This window comes from Mesoplodon mirus (assembly GCF_964341445.2).
Source record: "Mesoplodon mirus genome assembly, chromosome: 18".
Classification (NCBI taxonomy): domain Eukaryota; kingdom Metazoa; phylum Chordata; class Mammalia; order Artiodactyla; family Ziphiidae; genus Mesoplodon; species Mesoplodon mirus.
This window is the reverse complement of record NC_138994.1, coordinates 24,977,014-25,003,420: the sequence shown is the minus strand read 5'-3', so window position 1 is coordinate 25,003,420 and position 26,407 is coordinate 24,977,014. Positions and strand designations below refer to the sequence as shown.

General features: G+C 36.5%; 1 protein-coding gene across 6 annotated transcripts in view; it reads left to right on the top strand.

Annotated features, from left to right (window-relative positions):
* Window positions 1-26,407, top strand: part of HELZ (helicase with zinc finger) — a 179,030-nt gene that overhangs the window by 84,716 nt on the left and 67,907 nt on the right. For 5 of the 6 annotated variants that reach the window (XM_082603666.1, XM_082603668.1, XM_082603670.1 and 2 more), the window contains 8 exons: window positions 4,534-4,713; window positions 5,259-5,363; window positions 10,879-11,057; window positions 13,961-14,079; window positions 15,224-15,369; window positions 16,662-16,809; window positions 19,918-20,101; window positions 21,250-21,478. In XM_082603666.1, the coding sequence (XP_082459792.1) occupies window positions 4,534-4,713; window positions 5,259-5,363; window positions 10,879-11,057; window positions 13,961-14,079; window positions 15,224-15,369; window positions 16,662-16,809; window positions 19,918-20,101; window positions 21,250-21,478 (1,290 nt within the window). The remainder of the gene's footprint in view (window positions 1-4,533; window positions 4,714-5,258; window positions 5,364-10,878; window positions 11,058-13,960; window positions 14,080-15,223; window positions 15,370-16,661; window positions 16,810-19,917; window positions 20,102-21,249; window positions 21,479-26,407) is intronic. The other variant, XM_082603669.1, reaches the window with a different exon arrangement.

Sequence of the window (26,407 nt, the reverse complement as noted above, 5' to 3'; positions counted from 1 at the left end):
ACTTCATTTCTTCTGGTCCTAAAAACAGAACAAAGCAAAATATGCCTTATAATACAAAATCCAAATCATTTCTCCCTTGTTTTCACTTTCCTCATTCTTCTTTTTATTGCCAAAATTCTTGAGCAAGGATAGTCACCCTAATTGTGGTATTCTCATCTACTCATCCTGTGATCTGTTTTCTACTTCCTCACCCTCCTGAAAGTAAACAGTGATCTACCAATTGTAAAAATCCAGTGACATCTCATATTTTTAGCTCTTATTTGATTCAGCTTCTCTGCATCCTTCCCTTCTTTCCATCCCTACAGCCAGTGCATAATTTAGAGCTGGACTATTTCAGTAGCCTTCTAGTCAGTCGTCAGTCCTGCTGTCTGTGTCTCTGTTCTGTGGTCCAACCCACATACTTCTTCCAGAGTTAGTTTGCTAAAATAATCATTTCATTTCACTGCTTATAAACCTCTGAAGGGCTTCTCCTTGATATGCAGATAAAGTCTGAATGTCCTAATACAAAACTCATATTATGTGGTCTCATTGACAATGCTTCTCAACAGTATCTTTTCAGATTTCTTTTACTTTTTTCTTCTTACTCTCCCTTTCTTCCTCTAAATCCTCATGTTCTAGCCATATAGAATTACCTTGACGTTTGTTTAATTTGCCCTGAACTTATTTGCCTCATCTTTTAAAAAATTCTTTAAAATTAAAAAAATTTGTGGTAAAATCTACATAATGTAAAATTTACAATCTTAACCATTTTTTGTTGTTGTTGTTTTTGTTTGTTTGTTTGTTTGTTTGCGGTACATGGGCCCCTCACCGCTCGGCCTCTCCCACCACGGAGCACAGGCTCCGGACGCGCAGGCCCAGCGGCCATGGCCCACGGGCCCAGCCGCTCTGCGGCACGCAGGACCCTCCCGGACCGGGGCACGAACCCCCGCCCCCTGCATCAGCAGGCGGACCCCCAACCACTGTGCCACTAGGGAAGCCCCATCTTAATCATTTTTAAAGTGTGCAGTTCAAGAGTGCTAAGTGTATTCACATTGTTGTGTAGTTTATCTCCAGAACCTTTTCATGTTGCAAAACTGAAACTTTATACTCATTAAACGCTGCATTTCCCCCTCCCCCAGCCCTGTGTTCTATCTGTGGTTTTTTCTCCCTGAAATAATCTTTGCCCAATATTTTTTTTTTTTTTTTTTTTTTGCGGTACGTGGGCCTCTCACTGTTGTGGCCTCCCCCGTTGCGGAGCACAGGCTCCGGATGCGCAGGCCCAGCGGCCATGGCTCACGGGCCCAGCCGCTCCGCGGCATATGGGATCCTCCCAGACTGGGGCACGAACCCGTATCCCCTGCATCGGCAGGCGGACTCTCAACCACTGCGCCACCAGGGAGGCCCCCCAATATTGATCTATTGGAGGATCTACCCCTCCTTTAAAATTTAGTCCCGCTCAAGGGCTCTCCTTCTAGTAAATGAATCTGCTCTTCCATTTCATTATTTCAACAAATATTTATTGATGCCTAGTATGTGCTAGGTTCAGTCAGTTTTGTACTTTCAAGCATAATTTCTCTAAAATTAATTTTTCTCAGTTGTGTACATTTCTGCTGTTCTCATTAGACTCTGAGCTTTTTAGAAGAGACCACATCTTATTTGTCTTTGAATCTCCAACACAACCTTGCACATTATTAATATATGACACGTTTAAATTAATAAGAATATCATGTTTAAAGAAGAAAATTAGGGTTTCAAATATGAGGCTATACCAGTAAACTTATAGGCATTGACTTGATATGTTCACTTCTGAAAAATATATTGTGTATAGCAGTATATTCAGATACCACTGATTGCAAGTGTTAACTGCAAAAGTAAGGAAATGTCAAGTAGCAGAAAACTTTCAAGCAGGAAGAGATTTCATACCCCTATAATTTAAATAGTAATTAAAATGTATCTAGGTCTAGGAACGCTGAGAAGCTATTAGCCATTTAAAATCTTTTCGGGAATAAGGTGGAATATAGAAAGATAAATGAAATTGAGAAATTATTCTTGAGCATGTAGTCTATAAATTAATTACAACAATGCGTCAGGCCAGGGGAAAAAAAGAACTTAGAATTAATTTGGTTCAGGGAATAAAATAACTCTTATTTTATTCAGAGTAAACTTGAAAAGACTTTATATTGTTTTAATTGTGAAATTCAGAGATGACTTTTACCAACATGTTTATTGTAAATCTTCTTCCCTTTATTAAGCAGGTAGTATAATAAATAGAGACAATTTGTTTTACTTATTGGCTTTCTATAAATGTTCATCATTCATGACCAGAAACGATAGAGATGACTCACATTGGTAAAGTTTCTGATCTACTCTGAAGCATTTATTTGCACTGAAACAATTGACAAGTAGAATGGTCTATGTAAATAAAACAGAGATATCGACATATTTTAGAATTATACCTGTAAATCTGTTACTAATCTCTTAGATTTATACTTATGTATATAATCTAATATCGATCTCATTCATAAGTTCATTAAAGTCCCCAAATTTGAGAGATTAGAGGGTATTCTAAAAACATTTTTTGATTTTCAAAAGTGTGTGCTGGTCAAGTAATATCTTATTTTTCTGAAATCCTCAGAAAATATTATAGTAATAGAAGTCAAAGTTAATTTTGCACTTATTCCTCAGTTATTTTTCTTAACAGCTTACATGAATTATCTTATTTGATCCTTTAAAATATCTATCTGATGCAAGTATCATTATCTCCGACCATTGGGGTCAGGTATCGTAGAATCATAGTGGTCAGGTATGGATGCAAGTGACAGTTTGTTGGATTGACTGTGGCTTAAACAAACAGAAGTAGAGGCCCAGAGCTGGGTGGTCGAGGGCTGGTCCGGGGCTCAGCAGTACCTTTGCAGACCTGGTCTCCCTTTTCTCTTTACTCAGAGAGCGTATTAGTTTTCTTCGTGATGCCTGTTGTTGCCTCATGATTATAAGATGGCTTCTGCAGTTGTGTTTATCATGAGCTTTTTCCAGTACGGTGAAGGAGGAAGGCAAAGAAGCAGGAAGGCTTTCTTCTAGAGATGCTTTGTTTTGTTTTATTGGGTATAGAAGCCCTTCTGAGGGACTTCCTTTACGTCTTGTTGACCAGTTGGGTCTCCAGCCACAGAGGCCGGAAAGGGAGTATTATAGCTGTCTGGGCTCAGTAGTAGAAGGAGGAAGAGACGGGCACCGTGGGTGGTTTGGGGGTAACCATTCCACAGTGTCTGCCACGTGTATTAGCTCTGGACTTAGTACTTACCTAAAGCAGTTTCCTTATTTATAGGAGATGGAGCATTGCTAGGTACTGGCAGAATTATGAGTAAAGAAACTGGTTAATGCTGAGGGACTCTTTGGTGTTTTCGTGAATGGCTTCCAGGAAATCTAGTGCCGCTGGTCAGAGTCCTTTTGTTTTTTACTTAAAAAATTAAATTTCAGAAAAATAAATAATAACATGTTTATATGCTTAAAATTTGTTTTTAAAATTTGTTTTCTAAGGTTTTACATCAGGAGAATTTTGTTTGTTTGAAGTTACCTATCATAATATATAGCATTAGTTATAATTTTTTAAAACTGAAAGAGTTAAAACTTTCCATAAATAACTAACTTCTGTTTAAGTAGAGTGTAGCCTCACAGAGTGGGCATTTTGCTGTCTAAACTGTGTCCTCCTATTTCAGGATTATTTTGTAGGCATTTTGCAAATTTTCCAAGAGTCTCTTTACACACCCTTCCTATTTTAGTTTACATCTCTATCATTTTTACCATAGTTGTTGCAATATTTAGTATTATAATTGTAGTTATGAGAAAGAATGCTGTTGATTCTCCACTTGGTTTGATCCCTTTCAGCATCTGCCGTCCATTTAAATCTTCAAAACTTAGCCAAGTCATAGAAGGGACACTAATAAGATAGATTTCATTACAACAGCCATTTGTGTTGCCATGACAGGTGTTCTTTACCCAGAAAAATAGGACATACGTATGTTATTTGTGTGTGTGAAAATAATCAGAAAACATTTCATATTGTTTGACCTTAAAAAAAACCCTGCTATTTTCTGAATTAAGAACTTTATAAAAGTTTGATATCTCTTAACCAGTGACACAGGTTTTTTTCTTTTTCTTTTGTTTTAAATTTTACTGAGAGATCTTTCAATGGATTAGAATTTGAAAATCAGTTAGTTTCCCTTTTCCATTTTATTTGCTATGCAAAGAAACTGCTGCTACATAGCAACTAGACTGGAAGTGTGTTGTGATGTCTCTTGGTTAGTTACCAGAATCTTTTTGCACTTGAAAAGGACAGGATAACTAAAGTGAATTTTGATCAGAGTAGTAAAACACCCTACACCGACTTTGTTGGGAATATTTTAAAAAGTAGTTTTAAAATAAGCATTTGTTTTTATAGATGCTGTGTTATTTCAGTGTTTTTAATGGTTCAGTGAAATTCAAGATACTTGTGTGCCATGTTCTGCTTATGAATAAGATGCATGTGTTTAAAATAACTTACATATTAATTTTCTTTAGACAATGGGATGAGCAGTTGGATCCTCGGCTAAATGCAAAACAGAAAGAGGCTGTTCTGGCCGTTACGACCCCACTTTCAATACAGCTGCCTCCTGTTCTCATCATCGGCCCCTATGGCACCGGCAAAACATTCACCCTAGCTCAGGCCGTCAAGCACATTCTCCAGCAGCAGGAGACCAGGTGAGATGGCGTTGTGTGTGCCCTGGTCTCATCAGCAGGGCACAGTTTCTGTCCTTGTTGTGAAGACAAAGCAAGGGCTAGCTTTTAAAATTTTCATCTTGCTTGTAAAAATTTAAAAAAAAATACAAATAAAGAAAAAGAGCCACACTCAAACCCCAAAGCACTAAAATTTGAATTCTCTGAAAATGTACTGTTTTTAAAAATTGGCAACATAGAGAATTGTAGCTTTTAAATAGTCCTCAAAACTCCAAGTCTGCTAAGAGATTGTGATAAATGTTAGTGCCACAAGGGTTGAGTTTTTAAAAAATAATTTTATGTGATAGATTTAAAAATAATTTGGGGGAACTTATCTCCTTTACAGCTTAAAGAGTAATTAAGCTTTAATAATAATTTCCTAAAGGCATAATTGAATAATATGTTAGAGGTTACTGAGTAGGTTGAGGGAAATGTATTATATTAAAGTGGCCACTGCTTTTTTTTTGGTATTATACTGCTTGAATAGCTTTGTGCTTTATCATTCTTTTTATTTGCACCGTTTATTTCAGCAGGATTCTCATTTGCACCCATTCTAATAGTGCTGCTGATCTCTACATAAAGGATTATTTACATCCATATGTAGAAGCAGGCAATCCCCAGGCAAGACCTCTCAGGTATTCTTTTAAGGCTTCTTATGTCTCTGTATCATACTTTATTATTCTTAAGAAAAGGTGTCTATAAAGATTTTAGTAACTTTGAGAAAACCAAAATCTTTAACTGTGCATTGGCATTTGGAGGTTATGCCTTTTGAAGAAACCATTTAAATTAAGGAAAAATTTAAAAATCTTTGACCATTCATTTCTTAAACATTAAGTAAAGAGAAAGACATCCTTTTTTAAGTTTTGTATGTAAAAAATGTTGTTACAATCTGAGCCGATTTTGATGTGTTCCTCTAAAAGCTACTATATAAATTTATGATTAAATCAATTTTAATTAAAATTCTAGCATATTTTGCATGGCAGAGTAGTCATGCAGTGATAGTTGTTTATGGAAATAAAATTTTGACTGTGATCATGCAGGTAATTTCATAGACGCTACACATTAGAGAAGCATGAAATTGAAGTGATTTCTGCAGCACGGTGTAACCGACTGGTACTTATAGCTCTTTGCTGTCATTTAAGAGAGAAAGAAAATTCTAGGTTAATACAGGTCTACTAAGTGTCTATGGATATGAAATGTTCTTAAATATAGGGTTGTGGGGGAATAAAATCCTTTTCTTCAGAAAACAATAAAGAACCATTAAATGGTTATTATACCATTTGCTCTCATTGTTATATGAATTAATGTTTAGTTTTGCCATTTTACAAACTAATATGTCATGCCCTATGTTGTTCAAATACAATTATTGTTTAAAAATTAATTTCTAACACACTTTTGAATCATAATTCACTAACTTTTTCTTTCTAGTTGAGCCTGGGCATGGAAAAATGAGGTTACGCTATTTAATTCTTTAATAACCATAAACAAAGCCATTCGAATGATTTTGCAATTGCATTAAAAAGAACAAAAGAGAAAAAAGTGGCATGGCCTGTTAACACAGGTTTTTATGCCATACTCTGTTTCTACTCTGGAGACAAATTAGAGAAGAAATAAGTATTTTAAGTAGAACCCAGTTTTATTTGGTAAGAAAATATCACATGTATACAGTCCCTATAAATGAAAATGTGATATTTACCAATGGATAAATTCATCAATAACTAGTTTGCTTCAGATTCTAATCTTTTTTAACCCATAAGTGAAATTGAGTTAGCTAGTAGCATTTTTGCTATGAGTGTTCTTACTTCAGTGTCGATAAGATGTTTTATTGTTGGTAGAGCTTGTGTGTGTGCTTATGTTTGTGTATGTATGTTATGTAGGAACTGTGACAATCTCATTTATCATTGTACTTGGCTTGGAAACAGTGGAGTGAAGACCCCTCAAAGCTTGGTTGACCTAGCATAGGTCATTTGACATCTGGGGCAGGAGAGCTGTCGTTGATAAACACTGAAATCCATTATTTGGCTAGCATTATGTTTAGCTTTTCCCATGTAAAATTATGTTTTGGGCGTTACAATCCAACATGTAGTGCATCTAAATATGTAGGATAAGAAGTTATGTTCTAGTAGGGTCTATGTATAGTTGTAGTGACCCAAATACAGAAACTTGCCCTCTAGTAGAAAATATTTAAATTTATTTAAATACAAATTTCATGTTATTTCATTTAATAAGTGGAATAAAATAAGAAAAGACTTGGCCTTTATGTGGCACTGTATTTTCACCATAGTTTTTCTGTTCAGGAAAGGTGTTAACTTGTGAATGTATTTCCTAGGAGGGCTAATACATTGAAATGTTAGGATTTATTAGCACCATCTATTATTATATTAACTGAGATTAATTTATAATTTTCCTAATGGGCAACAAATATGAGTGGTATGGGAGATGGAATAGAGAAAATTAGAATGGCTGAGCACTCTGGGGAGATCAGCTTGATGTGAATTGTCCCAGAATGCAGGGGAAAGAACACAAGAGGGCCCTAAGTGTCCGCATGTGACCTTGAAGATTTGTTGTCTCTGTGGAATAAGAATGATGATGGCAAGTTTACCTTCTCACACTGTAGCTTAGAGTGGGCCCTAGTAAATGTGACAAAGTGGGAAAATAGCCATAAACATTAAATAGTTAAAACAGTAAATATGTTTAAATATGCACACTTGTGGTTAAAATGTATAAAATTCTATTAGTTGCCAGGAGTTGAGCTTAAATTATTTTGGGATGAAGGTTTTAGAATACATTTTAATTATATTTAGTTTCAGTTTTTACTTCTTTATTAGCATCAGAAGATTTTAAAATGGAATAGAGAGGAAAACATAGTTTCTGTGTATGCTTCTGAAAATCAGTAGCTGATTCTGGCAGAGTTATCACTTATTAGATAAAGCCTATCTATGGAGAAAGTGTACATTTACTGTTTTCTGGACAAATAGAAGGTATATGTTATTTTATAAAGATCTTTAAATAAGTAAATAAGGTCTTTCTGATTCTGTAGTATCTTATGTAATAATATTTTGGGGGTGTTCATTGCATATGAATTCAATACATGAATAAAATTTCAGTGAATTAAAATGATATATTACCAGACAGTCTTCTGTTTTAAATTTCATTATAATTCATGTGGGGTATGTGGACAGTTTATTTCTAGAAATATGTAAATTACTTAGTTGGTGTCACCTTTTATACCATGGACTTGAAAGTGTCAGTTCTCCAATTTTGAAAAATGTTGTTGGATGTGTTTTAAGTAATCTTATAGACAGTGTCTACCTTAAATGTTGCACAAAATGAAAGTACTGAGAAAATATTTAAGTCTTTTTTAAGTCAGCACTAGACTATTATATTTTTAAGGAAATGGGCCTAATGATCAAACTTTATATTCTTACTAACTTCATCTTGAGCTAACTTTCCAAGGTAACTACAAAAAAGTCAGTAATGAGGCTTAGAACTTCAATTTCTATTTTTTCTTTGAGAAAGAAACAGTGCCTGTAGTTAGATTTGATAAGTAATTTGAAAATGAATTTTTCAATTTTATAATGAAATGTTCATTTAAGAAAATATGGAAAATATAGGAAAGCATGGAGAATAAAAATTATCTATAACCTTACCAGTCAGAGATAAATACTACTAACATTTTACAGTTTAATTTCTAGTCATTTATATGCTTAAATACACACACATAAGTTAATATTAATGGAATCATAATTTGTAAATACTTTTTCACATAATTTGTAAAATGAGATTTTTCATATATTTAAAAGTAAATTCTGCTTTGCTGATCTGAATAAATATTTTTTTATTAAAACCTAAAACATGTTTAAGATTTTTACATCTTTTAGGAGCGGTGTTGGTTACTTTCACAGTCCTTCCTATCATACTAATGCTTTTAAAATACATTACTTTCCTCTATTACAATTTATTTATAAATTAGGGACATTTATTAAATGCTTTTTTTTTTGCTTTGCTTTGCTTAAAAAAAGACAATAACCAGTTTTAATTGTTTCATAGAGGGTTAGAACACATTGTAGAAGATCATGAGGTTAGTGTTTGTGCACATGACATTTGAGCTGCCTTTGAAACATTCTAGAGGAGACAGATGTCAAATAAATAGTTGGATATGCATCTTGGAGCTCAGAGGTGAGGTCTTGGCTGGAGAGAGAAGAATGTGTGAGTCATTAGGGTATTGGTGGTAATTGAAGCCATGGGCCTGCGATGAGATTGTCAGGTGAGAGGACAGAGCTTGATGAGAGCACTAAAGGCTAAGCCTTGAGGAACCAGCTTAGAGAGGTGGAAGGAAAGCAGGGAGCGGTTGAGTTATGGCAGCTGAGGGAGAGAATATTTCAAGGAGGGGGAGCAACCACAGAGCTGGATGCTGCTAATAAGTAACTTGATGGGCCTGGAAAATGTCCAAACGATTTAGTGACATGGAAGTTTATGTCCCTTGATTGGACCCTCACAATCTCCTAAGTTCTTTGCTGTTTCACTGATTGCTGCTTCCCAGTCTCCTTTCCTGTGTCCCTCCATTCCCCAGCCTCTACATGTGGAAGTGGTCCATCAGCCATTCTTCCAACTAGTTTCCTTTTTATTACACTTACTCTCCAGGTGAGCTCTTCTAGTCTCAGGGTTTAAGTATGATCTCAATTGTATATTTCTTGTCTTAGGCATTCTTCTGAACTCCACACTTATAAATACCTCTGCTTACTGGATATCTCTACTTGGATGTCTACTACTAAATATGTCCAAAACTGAATTCTCAATTCCCACCCCAAATTTGTTCCTCCCCGTCACCACTGTTGCCACTCATCCAGTTTCAAAGCCATGGAACATCCTTTCTCTTAAATTCCACATCTAGTGTATCAGTAAATTCTGTCAGCATTACTCTCAAAATGTGCAGTGATCTGACCATTTTCACATCTCTACTGTTACCACCCTGGTTCAAGCTATCATTTTTTCTTGTCCAGATCCTTACAGCGGCCTCCTAATGCGTCTCCTTGATATCGCCCCCTCCCCCTGCCTCTCTCCCAGTCCCTGGTGTGATGGAGCAGCTGGTACTGGTTTGTGAGAGCCAATCATGTGCATGTCTTCCCAAGTTCATGTGAAATTGGCCATGATAGTAGGTTTTATACCCCCAGAAACCAGCAAACACTGCAGATCAGGTCACCCCTCCCCACCCCCCTCAAAGGCTGATTGTTCAACATTTACCACCACACCACTGTCCAGCCCTCTTCCTGCCTCCAGAACTGTGTATTCTGTCCAGAGAAACAGAGGGGTCCTTTAACAACCTAAGGCATGTCTCATGACATGTGCCCTATTACAACTCTCTGATGGCTTTCCATTAAAATCAGAATAAATCCAAAGTCTTTATGAAAGTTTGCAAGCCATGTGACTTGCCTCTGTGCTGGACCATAGTAGATACCCAGCAGATCTTTGTGGTGTGGGTGGGTTAGAGATGGGGGGAGGTGGGTGGGTGGATGGATGAGTTGTTTCTGTACCATCTTAGTAATCTGTTGTATGAGTCCTATTTCTATTTTTCTTTTGCAATTAATAGAAAAGATGCTCTTTCTTAAGATTTTCTGATGGTCCAAAATTTAAATTTGTTTTTAAATTTCCAGAACTTTAGATAGAGGTCTATTTAAATATAGGTATAAGAATATATTCTAAAGTGAAATGCAAGTAACTTTTAAATTTCTCTTGTAAGTATGCAATTCACTATATTTTATTAGCATAGATAATTAAAATATAAGTATATTTTTGTAAGAATATTCTAGGGAAAAAAAAGTAATTCCCAAATGGGAATGTTTTGAAGTAAAAAAACTAATGCTTATGAAACTCTGTGTGTCATTCTGTTGTAAGATTATTCTGAACACTTAAAAATAATTAGATATTTATCTTATCATAGTGTATATACTTTCTGCTTGATTCATTTTTTTGGTGGGGGGAGTTACAGTTGTATGTTAAATTCTAATCCAGTAGAGTGTTAACAGTTACCAGACTTATTTGTTAATTTCCAGGTATTGTAGTCTTAACATCATAATGTCAATATTTTGATAATCACATACTGGTAAGATGTTAATAAGTATAAATAGGAAATGTTATCTTCTTTTATAGGGTATATTTCAGAAATCGCTGGGTAAAGACTGTCCACCCAGTTGTGCATCAGTACTGTTTGATCTCAAGCGCACATTCCACCTTTCAGATGCCACAGAAAGAAGATATTCTTAAACACCGAGTGGTTGTTGTTACATTGAATACTTCCCAGTACCTCTGTCAGTTGGACCTTGAACCTGGTATGCTGACTCAAGACACAGAAAGGGTGTCTGAATGCACAGGGCTCTGCATTCAGTTTAGATCAGGGGTTGGCCTGTGGGCCGTATCTGGCCTACTGTCTGTTTTTGTAGATCAAGTTTTATTGGATGGAACACAATCATGTCCATTTATTTACCTATGTTTTCTATGGATTCTTTTGTGCTACAGCAGCTGAGTTGAGTAGTTGCAACAGAGATTGTATGGCCAAAAAAACCTAAAATGTGTACTGTTTGGCCCTTCACACACACACAAAAATTATCAACCCCTAGTTTAGACATTTTAGTGACTGCTACTCTATTTGTTCTCTAATTGATCAGATGGTATTTACTTACTATTGATCATGTGAAAAATTCAAATTTGGACAGTGTTGGTGTTTTTACAATTTTCTCAAGTTTTTAATTTTAAAATAGTTTTCCATTAATACAGTGTAGAGACAACAATCATGATAGGTTTTTTTATGACATACTATTAGGATTATTTAAGTACAGGAACTATGTAAAATCAAACTAATATTATACAAAGTACAGACAGATGGTGACGAAGTTCTGATAAATATGGCAGAACTTAACCATCAAAATGTGGTATCACTTCAAGGTAGTTGCTTTGGAAGAATATTCATTTATTACCACTTTATTATAATTGTTGACATTGGTCAACGCTTTTTTGCTCTCTCCTTTTGGAATTGCTTTCAGAGCCAGTGACAAATTCTTTTAAGTCTCTGGAAGGTAGAGACAGTTCTCTTCACCTTGTATTCCTGGCACTTGGCCCAGGGTATAGACACCTGGAGGCCCTTGATAAACCTCTGTTTATCTTAAAGAATGAACAGTGGCCAAACTTTCTTTTTTGAGGGTAGAGTTAATTTTAGAAAAGCTTCAAAATCTTTCTGAGACATACCTGGTAAATAAGGTAGGTTATCAAACTGAGCAATACCATTAGGGGTTGAAAGAAAAAAAAGAGAGAGACGTGCCTCTCATGTAATGAGACTTATTTTTCTTGTGCACGCAGCTCATAGCTGGCTGGTGAGGGCAGTTACAAAAGCAGAGTTTCAAAAATGTTTTGAACAGTGGCTGCATCCATTGGAATGAGTTATATTTCCTCTCAACTGACTTCTTTGATGGAACAACACTTATTTGCAATGTAAATTTTGGTATGTTTATTTAACAATCAGTCTCATTACTTCATGATTATACTCTGCATATTTGCCACGTAAATTAAATACCCAAGCCTCCTAAGCAGTATAGTTTTGAGGAAGAGTAAAGAATGGCTTTGAAGAGCAAGAGTGTAGAACATTTATTGCAAGTCAACTATCTGCTTTGTTTTAGGCACTGTTTATACTTTATTTAATTCTCATATCAACTTTGTGGAGGGTTATTTTACAGCTAAGACAACCAAGGCTCAGGCTAAATCAGTTTGACTAATTCAGGTTTCTTTTACTAGCTTAAGCAACAGTATAACAATTTCATGATTTATTCAGTTCCTGATTTACAGCCTAGCTCTATTTAATTAAAATGTTATCTAATGAAAACAGTAGATTTTTTTCACTAGTCTCAGTTTTTTCCAATTTGATCCTATAATTATATAGTCATCTTCCTTAATTAGTCTTGTAGAACAAAAAGCACAAATTCTCCTCAACAGGGAGAAAAATGCATGTGTCCAAATCATGCTTGGGCCACTGTCATTAAATAGACAACAGTTATTGATACTTGTATTGTCAACATAGCCATTTGTTTGAATGGACCGTGATGATGGTGGCGATGGTGGTGGCGGTTATTAACTGCCAGTCAGTAAGGTTTAGAAAGTTCCCAACCTAGAAACAAGTTGCATTAGGAAGTTGTATAAACAGATTGTTTGGAACTTGTTGCTATCCATAGAAATAGAGGTTAGGTTCTGGGACCAACTCACAGGAGGCTAATTAATCTAGAGAGTTACAACTGGTCATTCTGTTGAGAAGCTACTTCGTGTTCTTTGCTGTGCTAGTAAAAACAGGGCCCCCCTCTCCCTACCTCAGTGAGCTAGCCATAGGGGGCAACATTTACTTCTACACATTGAAACAGCGAGGAGATTTTTCTTCTGTCTCCTCTTTTAGGGGCCCAGAGGCTTCTCCTCCTTTCTGTACACAGATTCCTGTGCCTCAGTGTGCGTGGCAGCAGTAATCGAGACTGGGTGTTTGCATCTGGGGGATATTTGACAATGTACCTTTTTGATACTTGTGTCACTTTTGTTTTTTTCTTTTTCAGACTGGTGATATTTTTACAGCCAGGATAGGGTCTTAGGCTAAAACATTGTATATAATCTGTACGCACACACGTGCGCGCGCACACACACACACACACACACACACACAATAAACCTAAATAATCAAAATAATGCATTTGCTAACAGATAACCTTTGTTTTCGGTCAAAGTTAGATTATCACTTTCTCCTTTATATTAGATTTTGGGTATGATTTTCTTTAATGTCTAATGTGTGTGTTTAAGCTGAAGGTACTTATAAACTACCATTGTTTTATTTTTGGTGTTTTAGCAAATAAATAGTGAAAGGGTTTTGGGCCTATCACTGTTTTATTGCCAGCTTTTCTTTGTGGTGAAAAGCTGCTATCTTGTACTTTTAAAGTCTTTTTTATGTGTCCTGATTGTTAGTCTTGGGGCCATCAGTACCAGATGCCATTTACATAACCTGTTGTTGAGCAAAATAGTTCTTCCTTTCAACTTCTATTTTTTAAATAATGATTTAAATATATGATCTTCTAAATTGAGGACTGGCATTAAAAATACTCACAGCTTGTAAATCAGGACACTAAACTCTTTCCTTAAAAGAAAGACACTACTCCTCCCTTTATCACTGCTGTAATATGCGGTCCTGTGTTTACACTGTACCTCGCAGGGTTTTTTACGCACGTTCTATTAGATGAGGCTGCCCAGGCCATGGAGTGTGAAACCATTATGCCCCTAGCATTAGCAACTAAGGACACCCGGGTTGTCCTGGCTGGTGACCACATGCAGGTGAGTGCCCTCTGAGTCACCATGTTGAAAGAAACTTCTGTTATATTTTGATGTTTAATATTTGTTTTCTAAAACAGCCTATGCCATGTTGTGCCATGCATGTCAGTTTAAGTACTTTAAATATTTCTGTACTAATAGTGGAAAATGTTGGTGTTTCTGAAGGAAAATTGCTACCCCCCCGCCCCACTTTTTTTCCTTCTTTGGATAGAGAGTGGAATGAATGAGTCTATCAGTGTTCTAATTGTCATGTTTATTAATTTGAAGTTCAGTTCTCTGTAGTATGAATATTTGATTCTTACTTTTCTTTATCAGATAAGTTTAAAGTATCCTTCTTACGATTCCCCAGTTCCTGTCCCCAGCATTTGTCTTCCTGAAGGGTTAATTTTTCACTATCATGGGAAACAAAGTGCCTAATTAAAAATAATAGCCAAAATCTCAAAGAACTTGTCTGATCTTAATACCGATGTATGAAAGAAAATTACGGTTTTTCTATTAAAATATCAGTTTTGCAAAGTTTCAGTTTGAGGTTCTTTCTCTTTTGTCACAGTTGGTTGAGATTGAACCTACACAGTGTTGTAGCTATCCATTTAGGGAAGAGTTGAAGGTAGAGGGACAAGTTCTGTTTTTGTTTCTTTGCCAGAGTTTAATTTTATTCTTAGCATCAAAGTTATAATCAAGGATGGCTCCTTACACTTTACGAGATAAAGATGGCTTTTTTGCTAATTATTAAAAATAAGTGTTTTAGTCATAGGCGGTGTATCCTGCTAGCTCACTGTTTAAAATAGTTGCTGAATTTTAGTGAGACAGTTGATTGACTCCCCCAATGATGCAGTGGGTTGCATCCCTAAAATTACTAAGGTAGTAGCTATTTATTAAGTTGGAAGAGTCCTTTATTAACCTGTGTGTAGAAACTCTAGGTTAGTGTTGGCATGCTGAAACGAAAAGTTAGAAAATTTAGCCTCATTCTATATAGTAGTAAAATTGTTCCTAGAAAAATGTTTTTGACTCTGCTTGTTGCAGCATCCAGCATGTTGAGGTTTAGTACCTCAGGAGTTTCAGCGTGGTGGGTTCTTTTTAAAGTGTGTTAAAAAAAATGCTACTTGTATATTTAGTTAAATTCTCTCCATGTGTCTCTCTGTTACAGCTCAGCCCTTTTGTTTACAGTGAGTTTGCCAGGGAAAGAAACCTTCACGTTTCATTGCTTGACCGGCTCTATGAGCATTACCCTGCCGAGTTTCCCTGCAGGATCCTCCTGTGTGAGAACTACCGCTCCCACGAAGCTATCATCAAGTAGGTGTGAACTGCCCCTCCGTAACGCTTTGTGTGGTCCAGTGGAAGGGGACTCAAAACAGCACTGTTCCTAGGGACAGATTATTCCCAGCAGAGTTACATGGTGTCCCTAGTATTGTAAATTATGTTTACTTTTATGTCTGTGAAAGTACACTTCAAAAGTCAGCTGTAATTTATTATAGTAGGGCAGTTCTGGAAACAAAAACTTAAGGTTCTACTAGCTATAAACATATTTTTCTGGGACTAAATATATAATGTATATGTAAAACTACATGATGTAATAAACAAATATGTTGACAAGCCACATAATGGTTTGCATATGTGTGTCTGGCCGTGTTATACAAGGAGTCTATTTTAAAAGAAAGGAAGGATGGGAGGAAGGAAGGAAAGAAAACCATGAAACTTAGTAATAAAGTTTTAAAAGGTCTCTATTAAATATAGTATACATCTGTACACGTAAAAGTATCATAAATGGTAGCCCAGTGAATAGTCACAAACCAAACGTACCCCTCAACCAGCATCCAGACCAAAAAACAGAATGTTCCCAGCACCCGGGGAAGCCCCTTTGTGCTGCGTTCCTGTCACTGTCACCACCAAAAACTTAGGATTTTTTCAAGTTTAGTATAATTTAATAATATTGATGGTGGTCATGTGAAAATAAATTTTAGGTTTCTCTGAAAGCAGTAGGAGAGATATAAAAATAAGTTTAGATTTAAATATGGCTTTTATCAACATCTCGAAGTGGGATTCCTCTTTTATTGTTGCCAGTCATTTGCTGCAGTCAGTGGTGAATCGAGTACTACGTAGTATCTTCATTAGTAAAGAGTCTTCATTTCACAGTTGAAGACTGGAATACCCTTCAATTGTGTGTATTGTTTCAGTGTCTGTAGATCTTTGTGTTTGCCTAAGTGTATGATCCACATAAATAAAAATATACATTTAAAAAATTTTAGTATAGAAACCCATAACAGGTAGCAAATTTCCTCATGAAACAAGAGTTTCATCTAGTACTGAACTGTCATCATTTCTTCCTTTTCTTTCTATGTTCTGGCTTCCTCCCTTCCCCAGATCAATTCATTTATCAGTGGTATACGAGGAGCCCACTGTGTTTTCATTGCTGTGGCTAATTTTGGTGAAAATCTTGGCATCATGGGTATTAGATGTTTGGATTAAAATTAATCATGGGCAGAAAGCAACGTGAGATTTGACTGGTAATTTTTTTATATGGGTAAAATTAATGTTGATGATAGATTACTATTTATTTATTTATTTATTTCGGGCTTTTTCTGCAGTTACACCTCTGAGCTCTTCTATGAGGGCAAACTGATGGCCAGTGGAAAGCAGCCAGCACACAAGGATTTCTACCCACTAACCTTCTTTACAGCACGAGGGGAAGATGTACAAGAGAAAAATAGCACAGCTTTTTATAATAATGCAGAGGTACCTTAGTCCTTTTTGCAAATTGTTGACATTTTTGCAGTCATATATATAGTCTGGTCTTACTAAGCATTTATTTAAAATTTTGGGTTGATATTTTATTGTGGGTTGACTTCATTTACATGAAAATAGTATGGAAGTTTATTCTTTCTTGTGTAACATTGATTTGTTAAGATGAATCTGCCATGGGAAACAAAAACTTTGAATTACATTTTGTCTTGTGCCAAAATACAGAACCTCATTTAAAAGAAGCCATCTAAAATGGACTATGATCACATTTTATAGTGCACACTCCAATGAGGCATCATTTTACATGAGTAAGACTTGAATTGTGGAATCCTGGGCTCCAGGGGGTCACACAGACCCAGATGATGATGGTGCTAACCCATTATGTGCTGCAACTTGTGTGGTTCTCTTACAGTTTCTGACTTTTTAAGTTCAGAGAAAATGTGGGAAGTATGAGGGGTCAGATCAGGTAGCAGACAAAAACCTGTGATGTCTTTAGGGGCCAGCAGGCCAGAGAACCTGAGGTTTGGTTCTGGCTGTCACAGGGGAGTGGAGTTCTGGACTTGAGGAAACCCAGGGGAGGATGTGTGCATGGTTGGTCATTAGAAGAATGATTCTTGATCTGTGATCTCCATCTCCCTTTCTTCCCTTGAGTCCCGTGCTTTACTCATTTTATTTACAAAAAAAAAAAAAATGCCATTTATTAGGTAATAGTAATTCATCTTTCCATTAAAAAATTGGTCAGAGGCCTGTAGTTAGAAGTCAGTACAAGAAAATTGACAGTACCCACTTGATAAAATCCTAGCCGAAAGTAAAGAAACTTGACATTTTAATTAGTCTGTGCCAATTAATTTTAGGAAAAGGGAGACTTTTCTTTACCTGTTTGAAATATTGACAAATAACTCTAGGGTTTCCTTTATTACTTTTGCACTCAGGTTGGAAACTGCTGGCTGGAAAATCAGTTAAGAAAAAGGAGAATAAATATACTATTATACTGTCTTTTATAATTAACCATGTAATTACCTTTAGTAGTATGCTTTGTTTGTGTGGATTCGAATTACTGTCTGGTGTCACTTGCTTTCAGCCTGATGAATTTCTCTTAGTGTTTCTTTTAGGGCAGGTCTGCTAGTAAAGAATTCTTTCAGTTTTTGTTTTTTCTGGGAATGTCTTTATTTTGCCTTCATTTTTGAAAAGTAGTTTTGCTGGATATTAGATTATTGAGTTATTTCTTTCAGCACACTGAAATATACTTTCCTACTGCTTTATTGCCCTCATTGTTTCTGATGAGCAGTCATCTGTTAATCTTATTGGAGTTCTTTGTAAGTGATGAGTTGTTTTTTTGTTGCTGTTATCAAGATTTTGTTTTTGTCTGTGACTTCTACCATGTTGACTATGGTACGAGCAAAGGAGACTGCTTGCTTCACCTGCTGTCCCACTCAGGCCCTCCCTGTGTGGCAGGAGGTGGGGTAGAGGAATAGGTGCCACCCAGGTGCTGCCAGCTGCTCATGGGCTCCTGTTGCACCTTGCTGGGGAAAACAACATCTCTGATGTTCATCCACTGCTGTAACCACCTGGAGTAGCTCTTTCACCCCAGGGAGCTGGAGCAGGTGGGAGCTGCCCCTCGGCTGCTGAGACAGTCCTGTAAGACAGGGCTGTGGGAGAGTGGGGCAGTCCCAGCCTTCCACTCTTCTTCCCGACTTCCTGTAGATTTTGTTGAAACAGTGCTTCTCAATTTCTTGGAAGCTCTTTGATCAATCTCCAGAGACTTTGAATGATTATCTGTTGGCCTTGACCAGCTTCATAGATGTCTCTCTGGGAAAGGGGTTTCCCCAAGCTCCTCATACCATTCCAAGTCTGTGTATTTTGACTACAGTTTTATGCTGCCTATGATATAAGGGGTAACAGAGGGACGAAGTGGAGAAATGGTTATGTGTTGCTTGTTCCTTATGGGTGAGAGCGCCATGTTTTCAATCCAGTTGACTCATCAGAATCCTTGGACAGTCTGGGTAGTTGTTTCACTTGCTGTTATTTCATTATAACAACAGGATGACTAGAGTCTATTCCTCTGTCATTCATTGAATTTATATGTGGAAGTGGGAACTGCATCCTGGCCATTAATCCTCGAGTTCTTAAAAGGAATAAAACTATCAAATTTTTGTATATTTACTATTATAAATTTAAGTAGATATTACTAACAAATAGTAAATAAATGATGTATTTAAAAGACATTAAAAAATTTCTCCTTCCTCTTTCTGCCCCTGCCTGACCGTCTATTGAGCTTGCCTTACAATACGTATTTTAAATTAGGAATCTATTTTCTAAATATACAGTAATCTCTTCAGTGGCAAGGAGAGTGTTTTAGTAATCATTTTGTCCCCTACTGTGCCAAGCCTCAACACAATTTGTTTGATGAATTCATCGAATTAAAGTAGATTAAACTACACTAAAAGTTCTACTCTAATTCACTAAGTGGGGTCCAGAAAATCCAGATGGTAAAATATGGGCTTACTTCACTGCAAGGTTAATGACAGGGCTTGGGCGGAGTTGTACCATGAGAAGGCAGTGAACTCTGAAAGTCTGTCCTGAGGTCCAGATTTGCCCCAGTCCCAGCTGTGGTTTGCTGCCAGCTGTTGGCTGTTCTGTTTACTTATATCCACTGGGAGAGGAGGAAGGGTAGCCCTCGCACTGCTGAGACGTTGGCGGCGCTGACTCTAGGGCTCTCCTAATGGGTTTCATCGGCCTGAGCTACAGAGTGGACTGAGAAATACTGGGAACGTGGGGTTGCCGGTCCCACGCGCCTCTCTCTAAACAGGAACCCGAACCTGTCCCTATTTGAGAAGGGGGGCCAGGTGAGGGGTGGGGCCAATGGCCAGTTACATCATCTCTGATTTTCACGTTTTCACTGGGTGCACTATTGTAGAGATTTACCGCTTGAAATGTAAACAAAAATGTGTTCACATCAGCAAAGCCTTATTCCTGGTTCGAGGTGATTTTAAAACGACATTTGCTAAAATGGAATCCTTTGTACATCGATTTCAGTTACCATATTCTTTTCTCCAAGCACTTGTATAACTTTAATATGTATACATGTACGTTTGTTTAAAGGTCTTTGAAGTGGTGGAACGTGTGGAAGAGTTAAGAAGGAAGTGGCCAGTAGCGTGGGGGAAGTTAGATGACGGCAGTATTGGTGTGGTGACTCCGTATGCCGACCAGGTGTTCAGGATACGCGCTGAACTTCGAAAAAAGAGATTATCTGATGTTAACGTCGAAAGGGTGCTAAATGTTCAAGGTAACTATTAATGGAAACGAATTAAGTTATTCAAATGGTTAGACCTTAAAGTGTGTGCACATCTGATTTTTAGTTTTCAAGATCTCTTTTCTGGACAAGCAATTATGTATTCATTTCACACCAAGTTCTTTAATGCCAAATTTGGCAATTCAAGGTCGAGCTCATTTACATGTTCGTTAAGTTTCTATATCCAAATGAAAGAAGTACCAACAAATGGACTTCCTCCATGAGTGTAAGTGCAAGTATCTGTATGCTGTAGTTGCAGTCGCAGTAGCATACAACACCTGTTGTTGTTACAATGTATCTGAGAACTACTTTGTTTATAAAGGTTTTTAAAAACTTGTACCTGTCAAGCAAACTTTTAAAGGCATAGCTTGTTCTTCATCTAGATTTTCCGAAGTGAATAAAGCAACTCTTTTAAATTTTCATGTAATTAGTTGCTGTGAAATTTGTGCGTTTAAGTAAGTGCAGCAACACTATAATGTGAGTGCCAGAAAAGCCCAGTACAATCTGAGGTTTCGTGGTAATATACAATAATAACAGTAATACAATTTCTAGATCATGGGGAAAAAAAACAGCTCCAGTGTACCATGCATTCAGGTGACGCAGAATTTGGGTGTGCATTTTAGAAAGAATATTACTAATAAACTAGGAAGAGTCCAAAAACGACCTAGCATAGTTAGTGGTCTAGAAACTGCCCTGTGGAGTCAGAAATGGTTGAAAGAACTAGGACTGTTTGGCCTGGAGAAGAGAGAACTAAGAATTGATGCTAGAACTGTATTCGCATCTGTGGAGACTTGTCATAGAATGAGGGAAGAGATGTGTCGATGTAAGAAAGAACATGTGCAAACTAGTCTCTCTCTAGGCTTCCTTATGGAATCAGTTCTTTTGGGTGTATTTCCAGAAGTAGAGTTGCTGCATCATATGTTTGTTCCATGTTTAATTTTTTGAGGAACTGCCATGGTATTTTCTATAGTGTTTTACATACTGATTTATATTTCCACCTACAGTGAACAAGAGTTCCAGTTTCTCCACATTCTCATCAACACCTCTTATTTAGCAATAACATTTAAAAAATGAAATGCTTTTATTATATCCGTGGTTCAGAATAACAGTCCTCTTATTTTTAATTTTTTTTTTTTTTACAGGAAAGCAATTCAGAGTTTTGTTTCTTAGCACAGTACGTACAAGACATACTTGTAAACATAAACAGACACCAATTAAAAAGAAAGAGCAACTGCTGGAAGATTCCACAGAGGACTTAGATTATGGTTTTTTATCTAACTATAAGCTTCTCAATACTGCCATCACAAGAGCACAATCCCTGGTTGCTGTGGTGGGTGATCCCATTGCTCTGTGCTCTATTGGAAGATGCAGGTAATTATGTGTTAGTGTTTGAGACATTAAAGGGGGAAATGTAGAGTAATTTGCATCCCTATGCACATATTTATATGACCTCCTGGCTAATTAAAATCAAGTTTAGTCTTAACTAATACCCAGTTGGAACACAAAAATATATTGCTTTGAGCCTATTCATTATGTATATAAAATTGTGTGTTCATTGAATCAGTCATCATTCATAAGATGTTTCCTGAGTGCCTACTGTGTTCTAAGTACTCTTTTAGCCACTGAGGATACATCGGTGAACAAAACAGACAAAAATCTCTGCCTTTGTGGGGCTTAACGTTTTATTGGGGAGGAGAGGAACACCGACAGTAAGCAAAATAAAAACACTTTGTAGTATTTTATGTGGTAAGTTCAATGGAAAAGAAATAGAACATCAAGGGGCATTAGAAGTGATGGGGCAGGGTGGGCGGTTTGTGATCTCACATGGGGTGTGTGGTCAGAGAAGGCCTTACTGAGAAGCTGACTCTGGAGTTGAGGGTATGAGCTACGCAGGCTCCTGGGGTAAGAGTGCTCCGGGACAAGGGACTGACCAGTGCGAGGGTCCTGAAGGTGGTTTTGTGTGTGTGCATTATCTTTGATGGAGACTGAATTTCATACCCATACTCCCCTCTTTTTTCCTTCATTATTGTTTTAGCTCGTTTTTGATGAGTTTCCTTCTCATTTTCTCTCAGGGCTTCTCAATGCAAATCTTTGTGTCTGGTTAATCCAGAGGATCTTAAAATTAGGGGGTTAAAAAGGGTTGTTACTTGTCTTTGGAAAGAACTGTTAGTACTCCTTAGATTGTAGTCATAAGGAGTGTTAAAATAGCAACATAAATAAAAAATTTCTCTTTGTACACTTATGATTTATCCTAGTTAATAGGAATTTTAATTGTATGAAGCCAGTGATATAAGACTTGGCCTACGCAGTGTTGAAAAACTATGTTACAAAAAAAATTTACAAAAAACCAGTTGAACAGAAATTTAGAATATTCTTTATGAAAAAGAAAAATACACGAGGGATTACTTAAAACTTAAGTATTCTAGTACCTGTGAGAGTGTGTTCAGAAAAGTAGAAAGAGGTGCCGATGGTCTCAAATATGCCTTGGGTAGTTATTTCTTCATGATGTGTTAAAATAGACAAAGTTGTTAGGAAGTGGCCCGTTTAAACAAAGTTTTCTGTTGCAATATAGATATAGCAGCATTTTATTATCTGTTTTCCTGTCTCAGCAGGAAAAAAGTATTCTATGGCAAAGGAGACAATTTGGGACCTTTAAGAATAAGCTGCATACATTAGAGTTTAAGATTCCAAAAGAAGTTAATATATTTTATAGGGGAAAGCCATTAACAAAGGAATCATGTAGAGTTTAATTTATGGTGACATTTTGAAGAATAACCTTTTATTTTTAAGGAAATAAAACTTGAATGGTCCATGATTTGTTTATATATAGCTAAACAGTTCTATTGTAAAATATCTTTAATTTCTTATTTAAAAAATAGATTTCCATTCATTTTTAGCCACTAATGACAAAAAGTTGGGGAAGGAACTATATTACTTCCAAGATACCAATGAATAAAACTAAGTCTATTAATTTGGCTTCCCTCCTGAGAAGTTCACTTTAGTTACTTTACTATTCATTGCAGATATATTTGGTTAGAATATTGCTGTGGTAGTTTACCATTTTTGTTTATATTTATCATTTGATAAATGTGAGAACACATACAGTTTGATTAGAATTTTATTAGATTAAAACATGTAAAATAGGCTGACATATTAAAAGCAACTAGAAACTGTTGTGGGAATAAATAGGTATAACAGTAGTCTTGAGTGACATTACTTTTGGACATTCTTTATAAATAACCCCAAACATTTACCAACATGCATATTTTTTTAAATCATTACCCCTTTCCATAGAGGTATATTATACTGTGAATTACATGAGATCGGCATTTTTCACCCCTTCTCTGACATAAGTCGTTATTTTCTCAGAGCAAATAGGTGAATGATTCTTCCTGAGGCCATACTATCAGAATGATCCAGGGCTAATTTTTAACTTGAAGCCAGGTCTACTGGTTGTTTATTTCTTACTACTCAGCTGGAGTGTGTCAAGGCCCTCAAATTAATTTATAAGCTAAGTAAAATATTTTCAGAGAGGTCAATACATTGTGTAGGGAGAGAAAATCATGTGACCCATAGCTGAATGGGAATGCTGATAATCTATGTTATTTGGACAATTTAATCAGCTCTAACCCAGGAGCTGATAGGTGAGGCTATGGATATTTATGCTTTACTCTTTCCAGTTTCATTAGAAATTAAATTAATCTCATAATACAAGTAAACCTGGAGGACATAATGTGATTCTTAGGTACTATACTAGTGAAGGCGTGAATTCTTTGTATCAATAGTTTGAGTTAATCAGGATGTCTCCCTCCCTTGCTCATTTGATATTTATAAAAAACTAATATGATATTTCCAAATATTAATTAAGTTTTCAAGGAATAATTACTGTGTTTACTATACCAGTTTAGTTGTATAATCTTTTTTGTTGTAAAGGATTTTTAAACAGAATTTTTCTGTTAACCCTAAGTGAATGGAGGGAACTTTCCCTTCTCCCACTCGCCAAACAAACAAATATTAATGTAGTAGCTGCTGTTTATTGACAGCTTTCTCTATGCCAGGTGCTAGGTCAAGTGCTTTGTTCACTTTGCCTCGTTCAGTCATCCTAATAACCCGGTAATGTGGGTATTTTATTTGCATTTTAAATGGGCAGCCTGATGTAGAGTTTAAATTACTGCCCAGGACCACATAGCTACTAAGTGTCTCACTCACAAAGATGTCAGATTGACCTCACTGGGTTACCCTGCCTTTCCGAGGAAGTGAGGCGTGTGTGCGTGGTTAAATCTACACTGAGTGAGGAGAGGTGATGGGGCGGGGTGGGGGGGGGGAAGGCGGGGCGTGTTCGTGCGTTTTTCCAAACCAGAGAGTTTGGAAGAGATCTCCCTTTGAACCGAATTTCTTCATTAGCGAATTCCACCTGCTCAGTGAGATATAAACCTGTTTCACACGTGTAGAGGTGTGTGTATGTGCACACACACCCTCTCTATGACCTGAGGACACCAAGTGATTTTTCAATGTTTTATCAACGATCCTAGAAGCAAGGTTAGCATGAAAATGAAAGCAGACTTTGGGTTCATGCAGTGATTGAAAGTAAGGTTTTGTCTTCTGAAAGTAACACTTACATCACAACGTAGAGACACACTTGGCTTTTCTAACCAACATTACTAGAAAAAAAAATTAACATGTTAACATTTTAGGGAGGCACTGAGAATTGGTGAAGCCTTTAAATAATCATAGTGGTGAATTCTTCAGTCTGAGTGATGTTGAAATTCTCAAGTGATCTTCCAGTTATGTGTTCTGAAATGCCTCATAATGCCATGTGTAGTATTTCATTAAAGAATTGAGTCAAGGACAGTGTGAAATGGTCTTTGAAAGAGCCTTCGCAAAGAGAGAAAAAAGGAATATTTTTGGCTTTAAGAATTTTTGAAGGAAAGAATACATTTCTCTGAAAGTTTAAAAGTGAGAAATAAAAGTCTTCTTAGTGATAAAATAATAATAATAACACTGTTGGTGCCCTGTTTTACACATGAGGAAACTGAGGTATGAAGAGAGGTTAAATAACTTGCCCAACGTTACAGGGCTGCTGAATGACAGAGCCATGACTGAAGCCCAGGCAGCCTAGTTCTAGAATCCACGTGCTTGACCATTTTGCTGTTCCCTGGGGCTATCAAAAGACAAGTGAGATTTAAGATGGAAATTCCAGGTTGCTTTTGGAATTAGTTGAACTTGATTAGCTTATAGCAAGTGTTTAGTTAGTGTTACTTCTGAAACAGTTCCTTTAACTCGGAGGCTGGTTCCTTGAGATCCCTGGGATCTTGTAGATGAAAACTGTCACCAAGCTACCAGCATCTTGTGACGTGTGAGGTTGTTTAAAGGTTCTGCTTAACTCGATGTTACTTCAGTGCAGTTGAGGTCAGTAAGAGCCGTATAGGGACAGGGTATGGAGCTTAAGAAGGAGCTTGAAATGGAGCAAGTTCTAGCATTTTGGTTACGTAAGCTGGAAATGAAAATGTTATAATACATTAAAATTTAAAACTGAGCTGTAGTAAAGTCACTCCATTCTCTCCTCATTTTGCTGTGTCTTGAAGTTCACACGAATATGAAATGCCACTCTGAAATTGTTACTTTATTAGACCAAAAAAACTTCCTTTTTAACACAGGATGTAGTAGAATTGTATTGATAAACAATAATACAATTGAATATTTTGGGGTTCTTTATCAAAAGGGTAGGAAAGGTTTTGGATTTTAGATCCTGAGTGCTATGTTGAAGATAGTCTTTCCTTAGCTGTCAGACTATGAGACAAAAAATTTGATTCCTATGGAAAGGTTCTTAAGAATAAAAATAAAGGGCAGCTTTCAGTGTGCATTTCTTAGCAACACACACTTCCTGTAGCTGAATGAGTATCTTGTTAGCCTTTATGTCTTATTGTTGGAAATACATATTTAATATTTTATAGTATCTTTACCTTTCCTATTGTTGACATGAAGGCCTGAAATTTTTTCTGGACCCATTTCTTAAACTCATCTTTAAAAAATTAGAAAAGATGGTAGAAAGCATATGTAAGAGAAACATAGTTTGAAACGAAAATCTGCAAAGTTTTATGAATGTATTAATAACTCCATGCCCATTCATATACTAACTTTTATAATATAAACCTTTTTATTTATGCTTCTTGAAGCCATCTTGATTACCTGCTGTCCACCTGGACACAAGGATACCAACTTGGGAAGAAACCATATCACATATCTTTTATAGCATAATAAAACATTATTTGAACCTCATACTAAAGATAGGTATGCATA